The sequence below is a fragment of the Trachinotus anak genome, unplaced genomic scaffold (genome assembly GCF_046630095.1).
Source record: "Trachinotus anak isolate AG129_WGS33_773 ecotype Australia unplaced genomic scaffold, CSIRO_AGI_Tana_v1 ptg000012l, whole genome shotgun sequence".
NCBI lineage: Eukaryota > Metazoa > Chordata > Actinopteri > Carangiformes > Carangidae > Trachinotus > Trachinotus anak.
In genome coordinates this window covers 18,335,634-18,357,683 of record NW_027273863.1, presented here as the reverse complement: position 1 = coordinate 18,357,683, position 22,050 = coordinate 18,335,634, and the positions used below count along the sequence as shown (strand labels likewise).

At 40.6% G+C, this 22,050-nt stretch overlaps 1 protein-coding gene across 1 annotated transcript in view; it reads right to left on the bottom strand.

Annotated features, from left to right (window-relative positions):
• LOC139629914 (collectin-12-like) overlaps positions 1-22,050 on the bottom strand; it is a 41,282-nt gene that overhangs the window by 17,502 nt on the left and 1,730 nt on the right. The window contains exons 2-4 of the mRNA XM_071492893.1: positions 20,130-20,180; positions 3,140-3,262; positions 79-165 (exon numbers count right to left, since the gene is read on the bottom strand). Coding sequence (XP_071348994.1) covers positions 79-165; positions 3,140-3,262; positions 20,130-20,180 — 261 coding nt within the window. The remainder of the gene's footprint in view (positions 1-78; positions 166-3,139; positions 3,263-20,129; positions 20,181-22,050) is intronic.

Below are 22,050 nucleotides of genomic sequence, written 5' to 3'. Positions count from 1 at the left end.
CACTCAGAATCTTGTTAACAGCTCCTGTAGGTGAAACTAACCATATTTGATGTCTAATCTTGTGTGAATGAGACTTACCTAGTTTCTTTAAATCTGTCTCCACAGCATTGATCTTGCCTCCATAATTCTGCATGCCCTCTGTAACATTATCCATTCTCTGGACCACTGACAGAAGAGGACAGAGACAGTGTAATGTAAATAGAAACAAACAGTATATATACTTACAAGGAAAAAAGCAATGAGTCTAGTTAAATAGACAATTTTATGATAGTGTTTGGTAAGACACCTTACACAACCATCACTGATATGAAGGCACCATCAAAGGAAGTGCATGATAGATAGATGAGTTAGACACTGACAATCATCATCAAGTAAATTTTGTTAATAATATTTACAGGCTTTTACACAATACTGCTTTAGTTTTGCTTTTACTTCTGTAAAGAATCTGAATACTTCTTTCAGCACTTACACAGAGTTGCCGTCAAACCTTTAAGTGCTGTCTTAGCTGCAGAGCATGTATTCAGTCAAGCTAATTTTGAACAGCAGAGGGTGCTGTTGTATTCATACCGCTCCAGTGAACAACTGGAAACTCAAACACCAATTCTGAGCACAGGATGTTGAACCGAGTGAGGAGTTTCCTAAGTTTTTTGAAACTGGGGAACTGTGCATCTGTTGATTGATACAAATCTCAACTTTCCGAGTACATTCACAAATTCCATTTCACAAGTATAAATAATGTCAAACACATGATGAATACAACACAAGCACACTCATAAACTCTGGATCCACTTTCTCTTTCCCCCTCACATCTGCAGCAAGAGTCCATCTCCTCTCCTCCACGGTTTGTTTTCCTGTCGGTATGTGGGCGTCTAAAAACTGAACTGGAAAACATCCTAAGCTTTCACTGTTGTCATTCCATAAGTGACAGAAACATGGAACAATAACATGTACTTGGAACAAACAAAAACACACTTGGGCCCAGTTTCAAAGAGCTGTTGGTCAACTGCTGGGAGCTGGAGTATGCAGCTTGAGTCTATTGTCTTTCACCTCTTTATCCTTTATGGCACAGGGAAACGTGGAATAGGACTCATTTGTAACTATACCTACCATCGATAAGAGTTACAAAAATGTAATACATAGCAGAAATACCCGCCATCTTTCCTCCCTGATCTCTGATATACCTTCTTATTCTCCTCTGTTAATCTTTCCGTCCCCCCACAGCCCTGCATTGGAAAAGCATTATGAGTTACATAAGGTTGCTAATTTGAGTAAGGCTTATTGAGCTGCCTATTGTGACCCAAGTTATGAACCCATATTCAGGCAGTTACCCAACGTGAGTCTCAGCAGATTAATGCTGATCCATGCCACAGCAGCAGACAGGACAAGGACAAAAACACAACACAGAACCACCACACACTGGTTTCTTGCAAACACAAACTCTTGTGCACTTGCAGCCATTTGTGAGTTAACCTGTGGTTCATGAGACAACAAATTGCTACCAAGCCATAAAATCTCCTCTGGGTTGTTAAGCCTGAGTAGTCGCTGCATGGTCATCTGGTAGACATTAGAGCCAAACCATCAAAATCACATGGGCTTAACGTCAACACATACCCAAAACTGGAAACCCAAAACAATCCTGACAGCACGTTACAAGGCGTTATTTACATTTAGATCCAAACTTGTAAATGCTTTGAATAAAGTCGTTCTCTACTGGGCGAATGTGCTTTTTGTTTGTTGGTTGAGGTAAATGGTTCACCCGGTCAGACTGCCTGTGGAGCAAGTAGGACCTGCATATTTTGGTAAAAGAAAATTTGACAGGTTTTCTATGATTGATTTGGACCATAAATGCGTAAGACAGGACAAATGCACAAAGTACGTTCCAAACTGATCTTCCCTGAAATAACTTGAATTCCTTTCTGTTTCTTTTTAAGATCACTGCCTCGGTTCAAACAGGGAGAAACAGCAACAGTGTGTTGCAAATGCACTACAAATGCATTTCCTATCTCAAGCTATGACATACCAGTTCAGTGGAAAGTAAAATAATGGATACGGTCAAGGGACTCTCCACAAGTTGTAAATCTTAGGCTGAACTCTCTGACTTGGCTGAATTTTGTTTTCCATCCAGAGATACGACCATTTGACTTTCATCAAACTTTTAGAGGGAGAGAGAAAACACAAGGGTGGCAGAACATAGAAGAAAAAGGAAGCCCTGTACACGTTTCAGTTGTGATATTTATATTTATTTATATTTTACTTTCTATCGCTGCTGAATATTAGAGCATCAAGAATTGAGCTGACCATTTTAGAAGTCAGTCTGTTGCCTCTTAATAACTTTCTTTAAAGGAGAAAAGAAAATAACGATATAAGACTGATACAAAAATCAAACATTTGACTTTGTTGCTTTTAAGGAACCTGTGGATACTAGGAAGCTGTTAAAGGATGAGTCTGGTGCTATTCTACGTTTTTCTTAGTAGCAACAAAACCCAAGAAAAGACCAAAACCAATTAAGGAACAGTATTCGCTGGTGTAACCAAAGCCTGATACAGTTTATTCCTCTGAGCTGCATTGTTATCCACAAGCTATTAAAAACACACGAGTGAGCCACAGTGTTGCACTGACGCCTTCCTTCATTACCACAAAAACAGGCACCGTCTATTCTGACTCAATCCCCACCAACAACATCCTGCTGCCGGAGATACTCACAAGAGCATCAAATATGTATTACGCTGGACTTAAAATAACCTACAATTAACACATTTTCTCCTTTTAGGGTAACATTTGCTAAATACTACAGTGCCCAGCTTTTTCAGGAAATCACAATATTAGATATAATCAACTATATTATTATGTTATTAAAGATTTATGTCCTCAGTATGAATGGACGGGCTTGAGGCTGGGAGGCACAGACAGTTGGGGAAGTCAAAAAGTACTGAGAGACTGACACACACATTGTTTTCTTTTCATGTGAATTGTCAACAATAAAAAAAAAAAATACAATAATCCTCTAGAACGTTTGAGCGATAGTAATTCTGCACTGAATATACTCTTACAGCTACATTTACATGAATTTCTGTAGTGTGAGTATATCTCTAAAATAATATGAAAGAGATGCAATTTTTTTAGTTCAGCTTTGACTTACCTTTGTATCCGAGGACAGCCACTGCTATGGTGAGCAGGGCACAGAGCACATAGAGGAGAGCAATAGCCGCCCTCAATGCCCAGTCATTTTTACACTTGGTGCACTCTGTACCCTCCTGAATTCCTGCAACATACAAAAGAATCTGTGTCACACATTATCGTACTGTATGCGCACAGTGTGCAACGCAATGCAATGTTGAGAAGCTGTAGTAACTCAGATATTCCAAAACTGGAGCAGGGAGTTCATAAATAATGAGCCAATGGTTTTCATTCAAAAATGAAATCCCATGGGATGTTTTTTTTTTTTTTTGTTCATTTCATAACTAAGTTTAGTACAGCATGACTAAAGCAGGACACGCTGTGCCTTTCTTCAGCCAAGTATATATTGAAAACATTTGTCGACATGAATAGGCAAGAAGACTCAATATGAAACTTTATAGAACGCTGCACATGTGTTATCCATATGACAGAGGAGCCAAAACACAACGCTGCCATTCCCCCTCTGTGTCATTCCTCGTTGCCATCCGACCTAAAACTACGGCGCAGTGAAATATTTGGTTATTCACGTCACAGATGTTCACTAGTCCAGTCCCACACCATGTGGTAGAATGCTAAACATTATATTATAGACAGGATGTTTACTTGACTTCGTTACAACTGACCAAGTAGCCTCTGGCAAGCAGAGAAGAGAGGGCAGCTGGTGTATGTTCACAACAGGCAATAAGGACGGAGCAAACTTTCAGATTATATAAGACCTGTAACACTGTACCAGAGAGGAAGGTTATTAAATAAATGGTTTTAGCCTGAGCAAAAGCAAAACTATTTAAAATACACTTCCATTGTTGTACATTTGCCTTATATTTTGGGCCTGTAGGAAAACTATGGGTTATTAGCTTGGGTTTTATTTTCACTTTAATTTGAAAGTAATTGCTGGGATCTCAATGTGGGCTGGCATCACTAAAAATAGGTCCAGTGGGGCAAGAAACACAAGCAGTCATGTGGTCATACGGATTAGCTATTTATGTTATGTGGAATTAAAATAATGTTTTCTTATTACTTTGGTTTTGACTATGTTGTATTAAGATTATGCTGAACCAGTGAGCCTAAAGTCCTGTAAACAAGTATAGTAAATAATGACTTATGTCATTCTCTAAAGCACCGTGATCTGGTCAAAACATGCCCCTTGGTATTATGGGTAGGTCTAGTGTTTCCACTCGGGGAAGCTATAAAAATTCCCCAGCTGGACTGACATCTTCATATGACTTCCTCCCTGAACGGTACCAGAGGCCTGGCTCTGTCCCTTTAAGTTATGTCACCCGTGATGGGGTGGCTCCATCCCTCTCAGTCAGGGGTGGGCCCGGACCACCAGAGGGGTACTAGAGGTTTGGCCTCTCGGCTTTGGACCCACACATCTGTGCAAACATCGCATCTGACCACCTCAAAGGAGCCCAGCCGTGGATGCAGACATGGATATGCAGGCCACTGTTGTCCTTATGTGTACTGAGAGCCTCATGTTGGGAGCCAGTGTAGAGAGCTCCATCAGAGTCCCACCCCCCCCCCCTCCCCACTGGCCCTGACCACATGCTGCTTAAAGGACAACATCACACCATGTAAACAAGCAGCTGACCGTCTGCAGGTTCTGGGTCAAGAGCAGGGCAGTGTTGGTATTTGTCTGTTCATTCGAATTTCAAATACTTTCTCACAGTCAAAATCCTTGAATTAAGGTTTTCATCATTCTATTCATGTTGTAATAATTAACTTACATACGACCCCGCTGCAAGAACAAATTCTTCTCAGTACAATGTTCCCACATACCTTTGTTTACTAGAATCATAAATCAGCACCATAGCTAATACACGAAACAGATAAGGATCTATATAAAATACTCAGAATTGCAGCCCTGAAGCAAATAACTGGCTCAAACACTCACGTCCATCAATTCAAAGATGGAAAGCAACGATATAGGAAATCTGGATAGAATGACTTATAGAGTTAGAGCTGAAGAGACACAGCATAAAAGACAGTGGTTTAAGAGATACAAGGCCATGAATTAGTTTAGGAAATTACTTAAATTCAATTTAACAAAAGAATTTGCTAAAGGACAGAGGCAAATCCTGAGAAAATAAATAAACTTGTAGACATAAGCAGTGCACACATTGGAGGAGTAGACATTCACATGCAATAGGCGTCTGTGCATCCATGTGTGTGCATGTGGATGAATATGTAACTACTCTCTAATCTTTTTCTTCCTTCTGCTTGTGTCACTGGTTGTATAAAACACACACAAAAAATGAAAACAACAATAATAAAAATAATTTTAAGGACGTGGAAATATATTGGACATTTTGTGGTTGTACTCAATCAAGAATGAATTGCAATAAAAGTATGAAAAAGTATAGCCTTGTCGGGAACATTCATCATCAGTCGTCAATGGACTTTTCAAGACTGTGTTGATGACCAAACTCATTTTCAGGTAACCATATTTTTTATCGGCGTTCAAATCAGACAGCTCGGGTAGTTAGGGAACTAGGATCATTCATTTCACTAGCCAACAGTGTTGGGGGCTAAAGAGCAGTGCTGTCCCACACCCATTCACTTGGTGTTAATGGTAGGAATAGTCAAGGCAAGTCAGTTTGTTTACAGAGCATTTAAAATCTTACAGCCAAACTTTAAGGTGTAATAGACAAAATAAAAACAATCGAGCAATTATGTAAATAAATGGTAAATGGACGGCACGTCTGTAGCGCTTCTCTAATCTTATCAACCACTCAAAGCACTTTGCTATGCTTGTCATGTTCACCCATTCACTCCCACATTCATGCATCACACCCAAACACACACTTGTACATTAATGGAACAGCCATCAGGGGCAATTTAGGGTTCAGTGTCTTATGTAAGTAATTATATAAACTGAAAAACTAAACAAAATGAGTGACAAGACAGGAGTGAGTGATTAAGACAGGGTTTAAACACTGCAATAGATGGACAAGACCTGACAAACTGTATTTGTACAAAATGTTCCACAGTGAGGGGGCAGCTGTGGAAAATGCTCGGTCACATTTGGGACTGTAACCTGGAATGTGGTTGTTTAAGCTATTTGCTCACTGTGGGAAAAATGGGGACTATAATCTAAAAGCACATGTGATCTCTATGCAAACTTTAAGTTCCTAGAGTTAACACCATCAATATTTAGCACATATTGTGTTGTATATCCTGGCCGGGACAGGTTACAGACCCAGACTGTCCTCCTCCACTGATGCTTCCACTGAGTGAACATGGAAATCCATTGCGGGCAGAGCAGCCAGTTGCTCTGTCCAGGGTCGCAACATTTTCCCACTGCTTGTCATTGTTTGTGTTTTCTGTTCCCCTCCGAGGGATTTTGCTTTAACAACTTTTCTGTCAGCAATGTGGTACACAGCAATGATGAAGAGAAAACACTTCCAAAGCATAGCCACAGTATTCTGTTACATAGGATTCAGAAAGAAAATAAAACTAATTGGTTTCTAAAGCCATAGGCCAAGTAGTTCTTGCAAACACTTTGATGGCTTGTTTCGTCAAATTTACATTCACAGAGGATGTTAAGGTATGTTAAGATAATCATTGTAAAATATAGTTGCATTTCTGAGACCCACCCCCCCCCTCCACACACACACAATGTACCTCATTAGTCAGTGAGAGTGTCATGTTTCATATCCGGACCATTGTGACCTCTTGCTGTCTACACATAGTCTACCGCAGTACATAAACATGCTGACACATTCATGTCATGAGCTGAAAGAAAACACACTGCTAAACCAAATGGCCTGGTGCAGAATATGGGAGGACTGTGGCTGCTGAGAGCTGAGAAGCTGGATGGCAGCCAGGACGTCCCAATCTACAGGCTGGAATCCTGCCACATGATCCCCAAGAGGTAAATAAATGCCAGAAAAGCCTTGAAAGACCAGAGGTACGGTGGAGGATACTGTGTCTTACATATTGTTACTGTCAAGTGACGACCATGTACCGCTAACTTTGACATGTTTATGTTTTTATATAGTCATTCACTGTCTGAGCTTATGGACCAAGACAAAATAAATATATATTTTCCAGAAATGCACGAGGGTTTATTTCAAAACAGTTTCTTTAGCTATGCTAGGCTAGGGATTACACTGTCTTTCAAGTCAGTCCACCGTTCTGCCCCAGTCTGACAAACCAGTCAGTTACTGGATGGATTACCACTGGATGGGTTATCATGACATTTAGTTCAGACGTTCATGTCCCTCTTCAGGATGAATTGTGATAACCTTAATATTTCATTTAGCACCTTCATTTGGTCAAAAGTTTAATTTTCCCAATACTTTAGTCTATGACCAAAGACCAGATGGCTGTAGACTCTTGCTAAAATCATTTTAAATAAAGTAACTCTTTGGAGAAACACTTGCCAGCAGCGTAATGCCATTTGTGCATATCTCTGACTGGCCTGGTGCATCCAAAGTGATCTATGCTGGTACTGAGAAGAAGTTATAGTTAGATGTGGTTCAGCTTTATTGCTGTTAATTAACTCACCAGAGGTAGAAAAAGAAAGGGAAAGAGAAAAGAGACAGAGAGAAAGATGGGGGCAGTCCAGTGTGGTGTCTGCAGAACAGCTGCATTTCATTTGGACTCTGACTCAGTCAAAGAAAAAAAAAAATCTCAACACTTATTCCCTTATTCCATGTACCTGCCATTAGACGTGCCTGCATGCCCCCGTCTCTCTCCTGGCTGGCTGTGGAAATTTCCATGGCAACACAAAGAAAGCTTGTGCAGACCAGAGCCTTTTTGTGTGAAGACCCTTTGTGCAAAGTGTTAATTCTATGTTATATACAGTAACTGGGTGGCTACCACAGGAATCCTTTCACTTCGCAGGTTTCCATTTTGTGTTATATGAAAACTGAATATGGTCACAAGCCAAAAACCAGTGGTAACACAGACAGGCCAGGCCTCTCCACCTGGATGAGGCCTGACAGATTACAGGTCTGCCAAATTATGCGTTTTTGTCTCACATTTCCAGTGGGAACGCACATATTTTGTGGTTGTATTACTGTGTGGTATCTGTCTACAAATGCACAAACTCTCCAAACTACAATTACATCTAATTGTGGTTTGAGTTTCAGTTTGTAATTTCCATAACCAGCTTTGTACTGACACAAGTTGGTTTAACACACCAAAACACACACAAGCAGTGTGTGTACATAAAAAAAAATATTCACCAATGGATTACTGAGGATGAAATTCAAACAAAATAGTTTCAATAATAATGCATTTTTAATTCCTGAGACAAATTCAGTGTAGCTAATTTGCTTCATCATGGCCACCCACTTGAATGAAGAGTTTCAATAATGTGGGTAGGAAATCAAATGTACTAATGTCATGGTCAAGCATAAGATTTCCAAAGGAGCCCACATTCATGATCATTCAAACTACAACCAGTTCATTTAGTTTCAGTGGAATTTCGGCATCCTATAGAGTAAAGTTTTGGCTTGTGACCACTTAAAATGATGCAATGTCTACTTGTGACCCCTCATCACAGGTTATTTCATTCACAGGAACTCAGGTTGTGAACTGTTCAACCGAAGTGAGGTTTTTTCCTTCATGAATTTGTATTATTTGAAGGGTGATTGGACGCCTGAAGAGGTGACAGTATTCAGTATTTCACATGAAAAAGTCTCTGGAGCAATGGCGCTATTGTGGCTAGGGAGTCCACTGCTTTGGACAGGGCACTCCAGAGTTTAGTTGACTTTAGGTAAATAAAGTGATTTAATAGATTGATGTTCTTCTCAACTCCAATCCACTGTAATGTCGACAGATAAGACTGATGTGTTTATATTTGTGCTTGGCTTGAAGAACTGGGCAGTGGTGCCACTGACTTCATTCTTGAGACAATGTCGAACCTTTAACTGGGCTATGAGGGTGCACTGGGGTCGTGGTGTCCCCCTCTGGCCCTTTTAGCTACCCCAGCATTAACAGTCGCCAACTGGAATGTTAACAAGTAAACACTCTCCAACAGGGGAAGTTACCACTGAGACAAATTAGTGAGACATTAGGTTGCATGAATTGCTGAGCTAGCCTAGCATGCCTGTGTTTTTCTTTTTTTTTAACTCTCTGTTAACAGGTTTATGACACTTTAAATTGGGCCCTGGTCCTCTTGAACATCTGGACCTTGTTACAGTGGAGCCAAATCAAAGGACGCATGCAAACATTTGATACATCATCCCTTCACGCCAAGCATCATAAGAAAAGGGGGCAAAATTGGCAGAGGGCTATTTTGGGTGTTTTTATAAGAAACCTTCTCAGTGGTGCTCACTTCCTTCTCATGATCAGTACGGGGCTCAGTGGTTTACAGCCAGAGTTCTGTAAATTAACTAACATATGGATGGCTGCATGTCTGAACAGGATGAGATGCCCTCATTACACACATACATACACACACACACACACACACACACACACACACACACACACACACACACATTGCCTAAAGCTGACAAAGCTGAAAAGTGTCCTTTGAAGGCCTTGTCCACAGACCTTAACATAAACACAACACTGGGAAATACGCTGTGGACAGGCGTCTTTGGAAAACATCCTGTCTGCAAGCTATCAGCCCTCAAGTGTTGTACTGAATGGGCCTGTAAGAAACTTATTTCTTATTCTGATACTTGATGTTGTGTTTTTTAAAAGTGCTGTGTGGAACAAAGATTCCCTAACATACCCAGCCATGTAACTGAGGTGTCATGTAATTGAATAACAGAGAGACTTCTGATCTTATATGTATATGGCTATACGTCACCTGATCTAATTGATATATATTTTCATTAAGTGTAATTTGAAATTTTATGGGGTGGAGGTAAAATAATTTTCATACAGTCCCTTAAAATATGTTGTTTTTTTTTTGCTTTAAACTGTACTTTTTACATGATCTGATCCTTGGTGTTAGCTTTTGGAAATGAAGATATTCTTACTTGATATTTGTAAAATAATGTATATGACTTCATGCAAAATAAATAAAGGAATAAATAATTAAAGTAACCCCTTTACCACTCAAAATCCACTGCAGTCTGCCTGTCACCACCCGCTGCTTATGACGTCCATAAAAAATCTAAGATTTCTCTGCAGTTTATATAACTGCAAGTCCATCAAGTACTCTGGCATGCTTATGGAAAAAATCCAAGTTTCATGGAGGTTGTGCAATATCAAGAGAGGCACACTTGTAAACAATAAACAGTGGTATATCCATTAACAAAACCTTGCAAACTTCCTTCAGTGGAACAGAGCACAGTGTTGAGGGAAAACTTTATTGTGCATTTCTTGTTAGCTGAGCAGGCACAATCAGAGCCTAATTGGGAGAGAAAACAGTTAGATGGCCTATTAAAAAAGGAGATTCAGGTCCAATGAAGCAGTGAACATGGAGTTGATTAGAGCTGGTTTTGTCATCCCATCTGTGCTTGGTTAGAGGAAGACAGACCATGTATGACAAATGGGTCATATATCGTAATCCCAAGAGACAGACTTTTGAGCATGCAAGTGTGCCTCGTAAACAGAGCCTGGCCACTGTATTGGGGATGCTTAGTGAGGCAGGATTAGATATCAAAAAAGTCTTTGTGTTCCAGTCAGCAATTTCCATTCAAGACTGAAAATCTCCTGGTCTGACAGTGCATGGTGTCATTAGGAGATAAATAGTTGGAGTAACATCTGCTGGGGTAAGTTTCAGGGGAAGAAATAAAAACTATGGACTGTGACTGCAGATCAACAGTGAGCTGGCAAGTAGAGGTTGTGTTGGCAGGCAAGAATCAATGATATCATTATTGTTATTATTAGTATTATCATACTGAGAATTGATATTCCCGGGGAAAGCTCAAATAGCACCTGCATGTACACCATTAAAAAGGAATGCTTTTAAAGCAGGAGCATGTAAGTCCACTTATACACACGCACTTAGCACTTGTTAACTTGTGATAAGGTGTTTCGGCTCTACAATTACACTTCTCAATCAAATGTTTTCTTGTGTTGAGAACATACCACTCAACATACAGTAAATGTGCCATGGCTCCCCTAAACATGGTGCAGGATATTCAGTCCAGCCTGATCACTCCTTCCTCTACTTTCTGTTAATTCACAGTATATATGGCACTTTACAGCCCATGTGCATCTGGAACAGAATATCTTCAACTAAAAAGCACATTTACAATAAAAAAAAAAAAAAGTGCTCAGTTAAAAGACATTTCTTGATTACCACCGTTCACATGCATAAATTTAGAAAAAAGATGGAAGCCATAAACTAAAGTTTATTGGCCTGAGTGGAGAGCAAGAGACCCCCTGGTTCCTCCTGCTCATGTTCCAGTGTTGGCATTTTGGAATGAGGTCATTCAAGTAAAACAGGACCATGTGACCCTCAGAGAGAGGCAGAAGAGGGGGTTGGTCATTGATCCTCACTTTCACCATGTCAGTCACGCCACATGAGCATCTATTGTCTCATGTCATCATTGTCTCGGTTTGACTTGTGACTTGTTAGAATGTACAATGCATGTTCTTCTGCCCTAACTATGTGTGTAGGTGCCCAGCTATGCAGCGAGATAAACCCTCGCTCAGTAAAGGTTGACTTCTCCAGTTGGCCTTTGAGGTTTGTTCTAGTGGCAACAGTGAAACTAAAAAAAAAACAACACTGGACAACATATTCAGCGATAATGATAACAAAGCAGAAAACATGAGATACTATCAACAAAATGTAACCATTACTGCAGTGGGAGAAACTAAACACATTTACACAGGCAGTGGAAAATGAGGGTAGTCTGCGCAGTTGTAGAAATTATTCAGTCTTAAAAAGTAGTTTGAAACTGGTTAGTGGAAAAAAATAAAATCAAAGGGCCGCTTCTGTCTGATCTCTGTGTGTGGACATGGAGTAGCTATTTAAATCCAGCAGGAATTACTTACGAGCTGATGATTTAAATCATCAAACTCCATGATCTTTTGCTTTCTAATCAGAAAGCGGGACAGAAAAGACAATTTAATAGAATTTTGAAAGATTTTGGAGAGGAAACATGGAACCAGATCACTCTGTCTTTAGCACAGATCTCTCATCAGCCAAACAAAAGGATTTAATAAATGGTGGCAATTTCTACTTTCCGTTTCTCACAGAGCCAAAGAAAAGTTTGTTGTCCAGCCATCTATTAAAACTGGACTAACTGTTTTTGAAAAGTAACTTTTATGTTGACGTGGAACTGATTCTACAGGATCTTCTGGACAGGTTTGTTCTGCCAGGCATAGTTTATGTGTGTATGTTTATGTTTGTTTGAGGGACGACCAGAGCAATGGCGGCTTGTCTACTTCTCTTTACTGCCTGGATTCATTTACAGACTAACTGTCAAATGATTTATGTTCTCCCTCATGCCAGGAAGAAACAATGTATCATCAATGAAAGATCAAGATCCGTGACAGAAAAACTAAATTAACATATGAACAGTCACAAAACAGCAGTAATATAAAGAGAACCTACAGATAACATTGTGTTCTAAAGGCACAGTCTGCGAACAACCACATGGCACAAGCTTCAATGGCAAAACCCATATTAGATATAAAACAGTTTCTGTCACTGGTTTAAATTATTTACAGGGTTAGGGAAAGTGTACAAGAGGATCTAGTAAAGTAGGATGTTGTATTTTTGGGCCGAGACCTTCATGAAGCAATGAGCTGCATCTATGAGCTCATTATTTCTCAAGAACCCAGTTTTGTCCAACTAATGTTTTACTGTTACCAGGAAAAAATGCACAGCATTCCGTTTGTGAAATGTGGATTATGTAAGTGGCATCAACACCAAACAATTCTTAACAAAACTCTAACCATGTTAATTCTGGAGAGAGGCCATTTTATTCATAATGGCTCCCACACTAAAGCCTATCTAGGACATCTAAATATCGACAGGCCTGGTCCTTTCTAATCTCAACCTCACCACAACAACACGAACACAAATAAACCGAGTCAGATTTTGTCATGCGGTTTCAGAATATTTCACTCCGCACTCATGTGAGCCCAAAACCACTGCTCGGGTGCCGAGTTTAACGCTGGAATCAGCTCCACACACCATCTGTGCAGTTGGGGTTTTGTGTGGTCACGCCTACTGGGTGGCCCACTGTGGAAGCACTTAAGATACTGAATCAACAGCAATCATCACCCAGCCCGAAGTTCATCAGCCTGAGCCTGGCTGAGTCTGTGTTGCACTCCATCCCATCACTGCACAGCACTTTCAAGCCTCATCACCCAGTCAGGCCAATAAAACCACATAGTGTGGATCCAACCAGCCGCCCAGCCCAGTCTGGCTTTGTTTTTGAGGAAAGAAGATGGTATCTAACTGCCTGCTCAGGCCATTGTAGTGTCACTGTGGTCCATGTTCAAACTAGTAGAGGTTATGTAATGTATTATTAACTACATTTCTATCAATAAATGCCGTATTCAAATGGCTCAAATTACAAAAAAAATTTCCCACTTATTTCTGACATTATCTAGTCAAATAAAATCAGAAATTTTTTTGCTACCCAGCAAAATAGTTAAGAGGAAAGCTGTGCTCACAAGTATTGAAAAACTAGCCTGGTTCAAGACCTCTGAATAGCTGCCTACACATCTGATTTTTCAGTCAGTCAGATAGGTCTGACAGCTATTTCCTCAGATGGAACAACTAAGCACATCAGAATCTTAAGAATGGGGATGTTGGAGACAAACATGGCGACAAGCTTAGATGTGACTGAGGCTGAATACAGGTCGCTGCGAATCAGTGAAGAGAAATAGCATCTCTTTAATCAACATATCACTTTTTACAAGACGAGTGTCAATAACCATTTCTGGGTCGACCTCTCTGCCAACAATCTTCAGAAGAACAGTGGTGCCAATAGGTAACAATTAAAACATCTCGCCTGCCAGGAAGTCTGACTGTGTCAGAGCAAACACTCTGGAAACAATCCTGCGCGCTCTTTGTCATTTGTGCACACTTTATCATTCATTAGCATCACTTCGTTTATCTGGAAAGACCAGATTCTGATGCATTTTTAAAAAGTAATTGTCTAATGATTGAAGCTTAACAAATGAAATTCCTTTCACCACCACTGGATTGGAGCAGAGTCAGAAATCTAAGGAATGGAAACACCAAAACTATCTGCACGACTTGATATTTAAAGAGGTAGGAGACAAAATCTTCTTTGTGTAATGCGGGTGAACCAGCGCTGACCTGCTGCACTAAACTACTGAGCACTGCAGTTAATCCTGCAAATGAAAGTATGTTCAGACAGACTCCACGTTGCTTTTGCAGCAGATGTACAGATGGGAATACACAAACAAATGTCTGACTTGAAATGGTCACTGAAACACTTGAGAGCTGAGCCAATGGCTGCCTTCTTTGCACAACATGCAGACATTTATCAATATCTCCAAAAATGCAAGCACTAAAGCATAAACAAGAAAAACACTGAGCGTTGTGCTGGTTTGGAGCCAACGTAATCACAGCCAGAGCAACCGACACGCCGCAGCCAGGTCTGAAGGTTCGACAGAAGAGAAACACTGTGACCCACATCAGAACAAAGAAAAATATACATTTATATTCTACTTTTCTGCCGTTTTTCAAGGAGAGGAAGCAGTGAGGTTGATGTTGGCCCTATCTGGAGCCAAAAGTCATCCATTATGTGTAACACTAATGCACAACCATATGCAGAACTTCTTCACCCAGCACGTCTCAGACCGTTGACAGAAAATGGAGTGACATCCAATACTGTGTGTGTTCTTTTTGCGACTGAGCCGAAACCTGCTGTGAACGAAGAGTTTAACAAACATCCATTATGTGAGAGAAGACAGCCTATCAGATGACAGTTGGCTGCAGCCGCGTCGTTACCGTTGGCCGACGTTGCCCTCAGGGACACGTGGAGAGGAGTGGTGTGAAGAAGTTTGATGAGGTGGTTAGACCTATTTCGGTCAAAACAACTCTAGTTATATATAAGCCACTTACTGACAGAAGCTCCTCTGCAACTCTAAACCTGTCACGCTTTACATCTGGATTCCCTTTACACTGACATATTGAGTTAATAGGAGCTAAATCTATAATAACTTCAGTGCAATGTCTTTACTATAGGTGTCTAACATTCCCCTCCTTACCAGATAAGATGGAAGTCAAGGCAGCTGGAACACATTGTGATCTTCAAGCTTGATAACAAATGGAGCCTAGAAGTAGTTCAAGCAGGTTCAGAAACGTCTTTATAGTCACATGTTCTATATCCACAGATGCTGAGCAGTGCGTCCCCGCTGCTTCTAGCAAATGTCACTCCCTCCAACTTCCTGTCTGCCTCTTTTTGAAGTAGTCCAACTTTCATTGTTGTTCTGCAAGATTGAAAACTCCACTCTGAAGCTGAGATACACTACACAACCGTGACTTTCACACCTGTAAATGCTGTTCACCTTGGAGATGCAACAGGATTTTATTGATTGTCAACTAAGGCACTTTACTTTACTACCCAAACACTTACAGACTCAAAAGGCACTCAGTTTCGAGACATGAGGAGGTCAAGAAAGGTTCAAGTGTGCAGATGTCCTCTGACCCATGGGAACAACAACTTAGCAACAACCAATCACAATTGTTTTTATTCCCTTGTGAACCTGAAGCACCTGAACCTTTATCTATTCCACTCAGTGACATAGAAATACTTCAAACAACATGGAGAAAAGCTGATTGTCAGGGCCAACGACATCCCAACTCTCTACGATATAACTTATATATATAACATGACAGAGGGATTGTGGGAACGCATCACTCTGGAGATCAACCACTTGTTGTTTGCCAATAAAGCGGCAATGTGAGAAAATAGTTTGACATAACGTTCGTACATAAAGGGCACACACGTTCCATATTGGTACCCAAAGTTAGACATAAACTATGCCTGGCAGAATTGTCCAGTGTGATTATAACCTGTAGGGATCATTTAAAAAACAAAACTGAGCACAAAAAGTGTCACTCTGCCATTTTCCCTCTGAAATACTTTCTTCTGTCTCCTGTTTTTTATTTTATGTTCACTCTTCCACCACCGACCGGTAAGATGCACCAGACTTCATTTCTTATCACTTCCTTCATTTGCGTCGTTGTCAGCAGCCTGAAGTCAAGACTTAAACAAAGAACTGCTCTTCAGTGCCGCGTCTGTTCCGCCGACCTGCAGCTGAGCAGTGGTGGGACGCCTGTCTGTCCCACCACTAACGCTCTGAGCAGAACTCCTCAAAGCCCCTGCCGGGATACAGTGATTTATGTCTCGTCTGGGATGCATTCCCGCCTGGCTGTTCATTGGTCAATCCAGGATTGACCCACCATCCTTCTGACCAGTCACAGACTGCTCCTTTAAACCTTGCAGGTCTGGAATAAGATCAACAACCAGTCAACCCAGCGGTGCTCTGTGTTGTTTTATCTGTCTTTGTCTCCCCTTTTGTTGCCCCTGTTAACTTTGTAATCCCTCAAAGTTTTCTCCCTCTCTCCTCCTCTGACTCACTCCGCTCTTTATTGAAAACACGAGCGGGTAATCTTTCATTAGGACAACAGAACACGCACTGCATGCATGCGCGGCCTGGAGGGGGTTGTAAGTAATAGGCAGGCATTCTGAAAACATTCTTTTCTGGTAATAAAGTCCCCGTAAATTAAAACCACTTGCTGTTTTGCTCCCAAAATAAGTCGGGCGAGGAATGCAGCTCCTCAGCTGAAAACGAAACTGTTGACAAATGTTTCTCCCCTGAATCAGACAAAAATAAAAATAAAAGCAAAAACAAACGCTGAACACTGAGAAACACTATGATAAAGAAAGCAGTTGTAAACCAGAAATAAATAATACAATTTTTTTGTCAAATCATCTCCACTTGAGGCTTTTCTCTTTTTCCATCCCCCTCTCCCCTCTCTCTCTCTTCTTGGCACATTGCTGACACAGCATAGCCCAGTCATGGACCCTGAAGGCCCACAATGCCTGCTCCCTCTCCACCTCTCGTTTTCTCTCTCTCTCTCTCTCTCTCTCTCTCTCTCTCTCTGAGTATATAGGCTTGCACTGAATAAACTTCAAGCATGGACACAGGAAGCGGCTCAGCAACTTCTCAGGTTTGGACACACTCTCAGTGGGATAATAGACCTCTTGTGGAAAGCAGATGTCAAAGTGAGTCATGAAGCTAATTTCTCTGCACACCGGAGACATGTAAGAAGTAGCACAACATACCTCTCCACCAGTACACGAGTATGTGTGGTAGAGAAAATAAATGGCATCTTGTAAAACACGATTGCTTTTTTTCTCATAGTGAGATGAGAAGATCAATACCTCTCTTATATCGATATGTGATGTATGGCAGAGGGTCTCTGCTTCCAGTCTTTATGCCTCCTCCCTCTGGATCCGTACAGTATTTAACAAACAGCAGCTTTCTTTAAAGGTAAAACCTGAATAAATGAGTGGAGACGCAACAAATGCTGATGCCTCCATACATCCGGATGGACGTCCACCGATGAGCATGACAATTATGTTATGGCCCCACAGTCACCTGATCTATACTCAACTAAACACCTACTGTTAACCATCACCAAAACATCAAATGAGGAATTATCGTTAGGAAGAGTTGTCCAGTTCAGTTCCAGAGAATCTATAACAAGGAGCTTTTGAATCTGTCACTAATCCCTGTCATTACTTTTACATGAAGTTGTTCTGCATGGAAGGAATGAGGTTAAAATCTCTGTAAAATCAAGGCAGGTAACACGATCTTCATGAAAACCATTACCAGGTGGCATTGAGCAAATATTAAAAAAATACTCCGGTATCAAATACTCTGTTATGACAGCTGTAGTTTGGGCACAGCAGTTATAATAGATCCCAATGGCAACCAGGATCCTTGGGGGAAAAAAAAACAAAAAACAAAACATGTCAGAATTTCTTCAACTGCTCCTTCAGCATAGACCGCTTCTCCACAGATAACCCACACTTGCTCTAACAGTGGTGGAGAAGTGAATCATGCTGCAGAAAACTTTCTGTGGACATTTTGATATGTTTTTGACACATTTCAAACCCACAGGTGGTGAGTATTTGATACTGACAGAATGCTATATGATATATCTGCTATATTTCTAAGCCTTATCGGCTCCGATGCAGCTGCCTAGTAGCCAGATGTGGACCAGCTGTGTATACAGTACAAATGTTCAATACATCTTTTTCTGGATTCAGCTTTTACAAAGCATGATGAAACAACACGCATGCATTGAGGTGTAAGACACGCACATGTGTAAACTGATCATGACGACACATCATGTGGACTCCCACTACACCACTCACACTTCCTGACATATGGCTGCTGAGTGCTGAGACGACACTCATACTCTAAAACACCTCTTAAACCAGAGGGACCACTGTGACCATTTCAACCCACTGTGCTGAAACTTGATCTCTTTTCTTTGGCAGGAGCAGTAGAAAGTTATCAGGAGACCCTAATTCATCACACAGAAGTTATGGTTCTTCACAGTGATGCTATCAAAGAGAGAAATGCAAACAGCGGTTAAAGGTGGGGGACAACGGTAAAGATGGTGCATAACACAGGAAATGAGGGGATTTGTATTAATAAATGACATTTGTTGCTGCATGTGAATGAGACGCACCAAGAAGGATCCAGACAGTAAAACATGCCCTTTCAGAAGTTACATAACTTCTTATTCAGCATTTAGTGGATCAAGTGTAATGTAAAGTATGCTGCTGTAAAGAGTTCTGCAGGCCTGTAGTTTCATAATTAATGCTTATGAATGGACTAAATGCCAGGTCACTTGGGTACACACAAGAACCTTATGGGGCATCAGATTTGATGGTTGGTTGATGGCTGCTGTGTTTGTAACAACCACCCTGATTTTGCACTATAGGTTCTAACCTCCAAAGACAAAGAACCAAATCTGACTGTTACTATATCGAATGAATGAGAAGTGAGAAGTGTTCTTCTACCACAGACCAAATTCCTGTAATGGCCAATTCAGAGTCTCTATCAGATCCAATGTAAGACATATTTAAATGGTAGTGAGCTAATAAGCCTAGAGAACCAAAAAGTATCAAAAGTTAGCAGTGAATTCTAGATTGATAAACACTTGCTATTCAACACGAATGTGCTTCATATGTTTGGCTTATTTTGAAGTTTTACAAAAAGTAAGGCATCAAACCCAGATACTGTTTTGTCACAACTATTTAAATGTTTCCAGCCCAACATACAAAGACCAGAGATCCTTCACTGGCCGCTAAATTAGAAATTCACTCTTTGATTGAATAACTAGTGATGTAAAACTACACAGTCTTTGTCTGCAAATACAACCACTCAAGGCCAGTAGATTTGACATATTTTGCTATTTTGCTCAGTGGAAATGACTGTGGCTTGAGTCAGGAGATCTGCTTAAACACAAAGAATGTGTTAATATAACACTTGAGGAGTTACCAACATCTGGCCGACAGGTATTGCCTGATGCATGGGTGAGATTATGAACTTCTCTAGAAATCCTGTGCTGCTGTGATTCTTACAATTTCTGGGAACCTGATACATTGAGGATATTAGAAGGAAGGCAAATGAGCAACGTCATTCTGAGACTTTTTTTTTTTTGGCTTCAGACCAGGTAATCGTGTGTAGTTTTGTAGAAACAAAAAATACAATAAGATGCTGATGAAGTTGCAAAGTCAGCTGATTGGTCAGGAACACACAGGATGCTGTGGTTTCCCTTTCCACTGTACCCCACTGCTGTTATAACAGAGGAATAAAAATGAAAGCAGCAGCCAAAACTAAGTTTGTTTTCTGAGAAATGAGGTGTGGCCCCCTTTTAAACCTTGAGTGTTATTGTATATGCGTAACAGCCAAGAAAAATACTGTCTATAAAGAAAACGTCCTTTATGCAATAATTTGGAAAGATGTGTCATGAGGGATATGAAGCAGTGAGGCTGTTGGAAGTCAAAAAGTCCCTTGATACTCACCAAACCTCTTATAACCAAAGGACTGCACCTCCTCCTCATCAGCAAAGTCGTCTAGAGGGAGAACAGAGAAATAAATGAATTAATTGTGAATTAAAGATATAATCAACTATGAAACTAATCATACTGTTGTCAAAGAGGAAAATGAGAGACTGGGGCATTAGTATCTGAGCATCTAAATCACTTCATTTATTTTTAAAAGAGATCTGAAGTCAAGGTCCATTTACAAGCTTTTTCCCAATACTTTCATAGTCTTCATCAGCAGATAGAGTTTGCCCAGTTTTCTGCAAACTGAGCACAGAATTTATCCACTGATGAAGACTGTGACATGCTGTTGAAAGCTCCAGTAAAAAGCTGGTAAGTAGGACTGACCTATTTTTTTTTCATGTTTCTGAGGTCAAGAATGAACTTTCACATTCCTACTGGTCTTCTATTTGGAGGTTGTATTGTTTCAGAAATAGTATAATGTAACATAAAATAATATATAATATAATGATAATAAAAAACATGTTTCATCCCTGCGTTACTGAAGCTATTCTTTATGCAGTGCTATTTAAAAAAAAATACGCCCAGTCCTGCTCAGTTTAGCTCAGCTCTTTTTCTTTGACTCTGTGGGATTACTCCCATCTCCCATGACCTGGCAGGTCCTGAGTGTTGTCTCCTTTCAAGCAGCTCATATCTGTGGGAAAGTACTTTGCCAACTTCAAAGCCTTCTTTTTTCTGCATCATCATCATCATCATCATCCATGGCCAGTGAAAATAAAGAAACGCCACATGTCCCGGAGATCTCAAGAGAAAAAGAATCTCATCTAATCTATACTGCTGAAAGCAGCGAGGTGTGGCAATGTGAGAGCAGTGGCTGCCCATCAGAGAAGCACAGAGGGGTTTCTTCTACTTAAGACAGGGTGTTAAGACAGTTGATGGCTGCTGGGAAATTGATGTGCGTTGCATATCTCTGGATGGGAACTTTCAGAAATGATTGCTCCTGGGTCTTAAAACTCTAATAAATTTCGAACTCAGTGTCAAAACAGTGAGCTTTGAGCAGATGTCTCATGACAGCAGATGAGTTAAGAGGTGACAAAAACAAGCGAAAGAGAAAAGAAACTGACTTACTTCAGGAATCTGTCTTTCCCAATACCCCCATTACCCTGCTTCCTGTTTGTGTGTCCAGGCTGCATGATTTTGTCTCATTACAATGGTAATGTTGTCGTAAGTATGTTTGGCTTTTCAAGAGCCATTCAGGGAAATGAACCTCATCACATTTTACCCAAAGGGCTGAAAACAGCGGCTCTGAAAACGGATATGTGAGTCAAACTCAGGGTAACATGGATTTGGAGATGAATATTGCTGTATGGGGCCATAATACTTAGGAAGGGATTGCTAAACATCACAGGAACAGATCCAAGGAAGCGCTGATTTGCAGGACAAAATATTTTTTCAGTATCTTTATCTTTAAAATGAGCACAGACTATTGTGCCTTCCTGCACCCTGTAACATGTTGGTCCTTGTTGTGGCTCTTTGTCCAGAATCAAAACACAAACAACAAGAGAAATCCATTGAGACACCACAAGAATAACAGGCAAAAGAAGTCCATTGTCCATACAGCAGGAGCTTTTAGCCACATCTCATGGCCTTCTTCAGTAGGTGAGCAAATTCCATCCACTGATGAAGGCCTAAAGTTCCAGAAAAACCAAGTAAGCAGTCCTTGAGATAAGATTTATTTTTGTCAAGGGGCTTTTCCCAGAATCAACAATCAAGTTCAACAACTTTTTCATGTGGTTTATCTATCCCTGGCAATCAAGCAAACAAACAACCAAGAAATCACTGCCTCATTGTGTTCCTCTCTAAATCCCCCCCCAAAAACAACAACTATAGAGCCTTGCAGGTGCGGACTGCTCCTACCTGCCTGCCACCAGGAAAACAA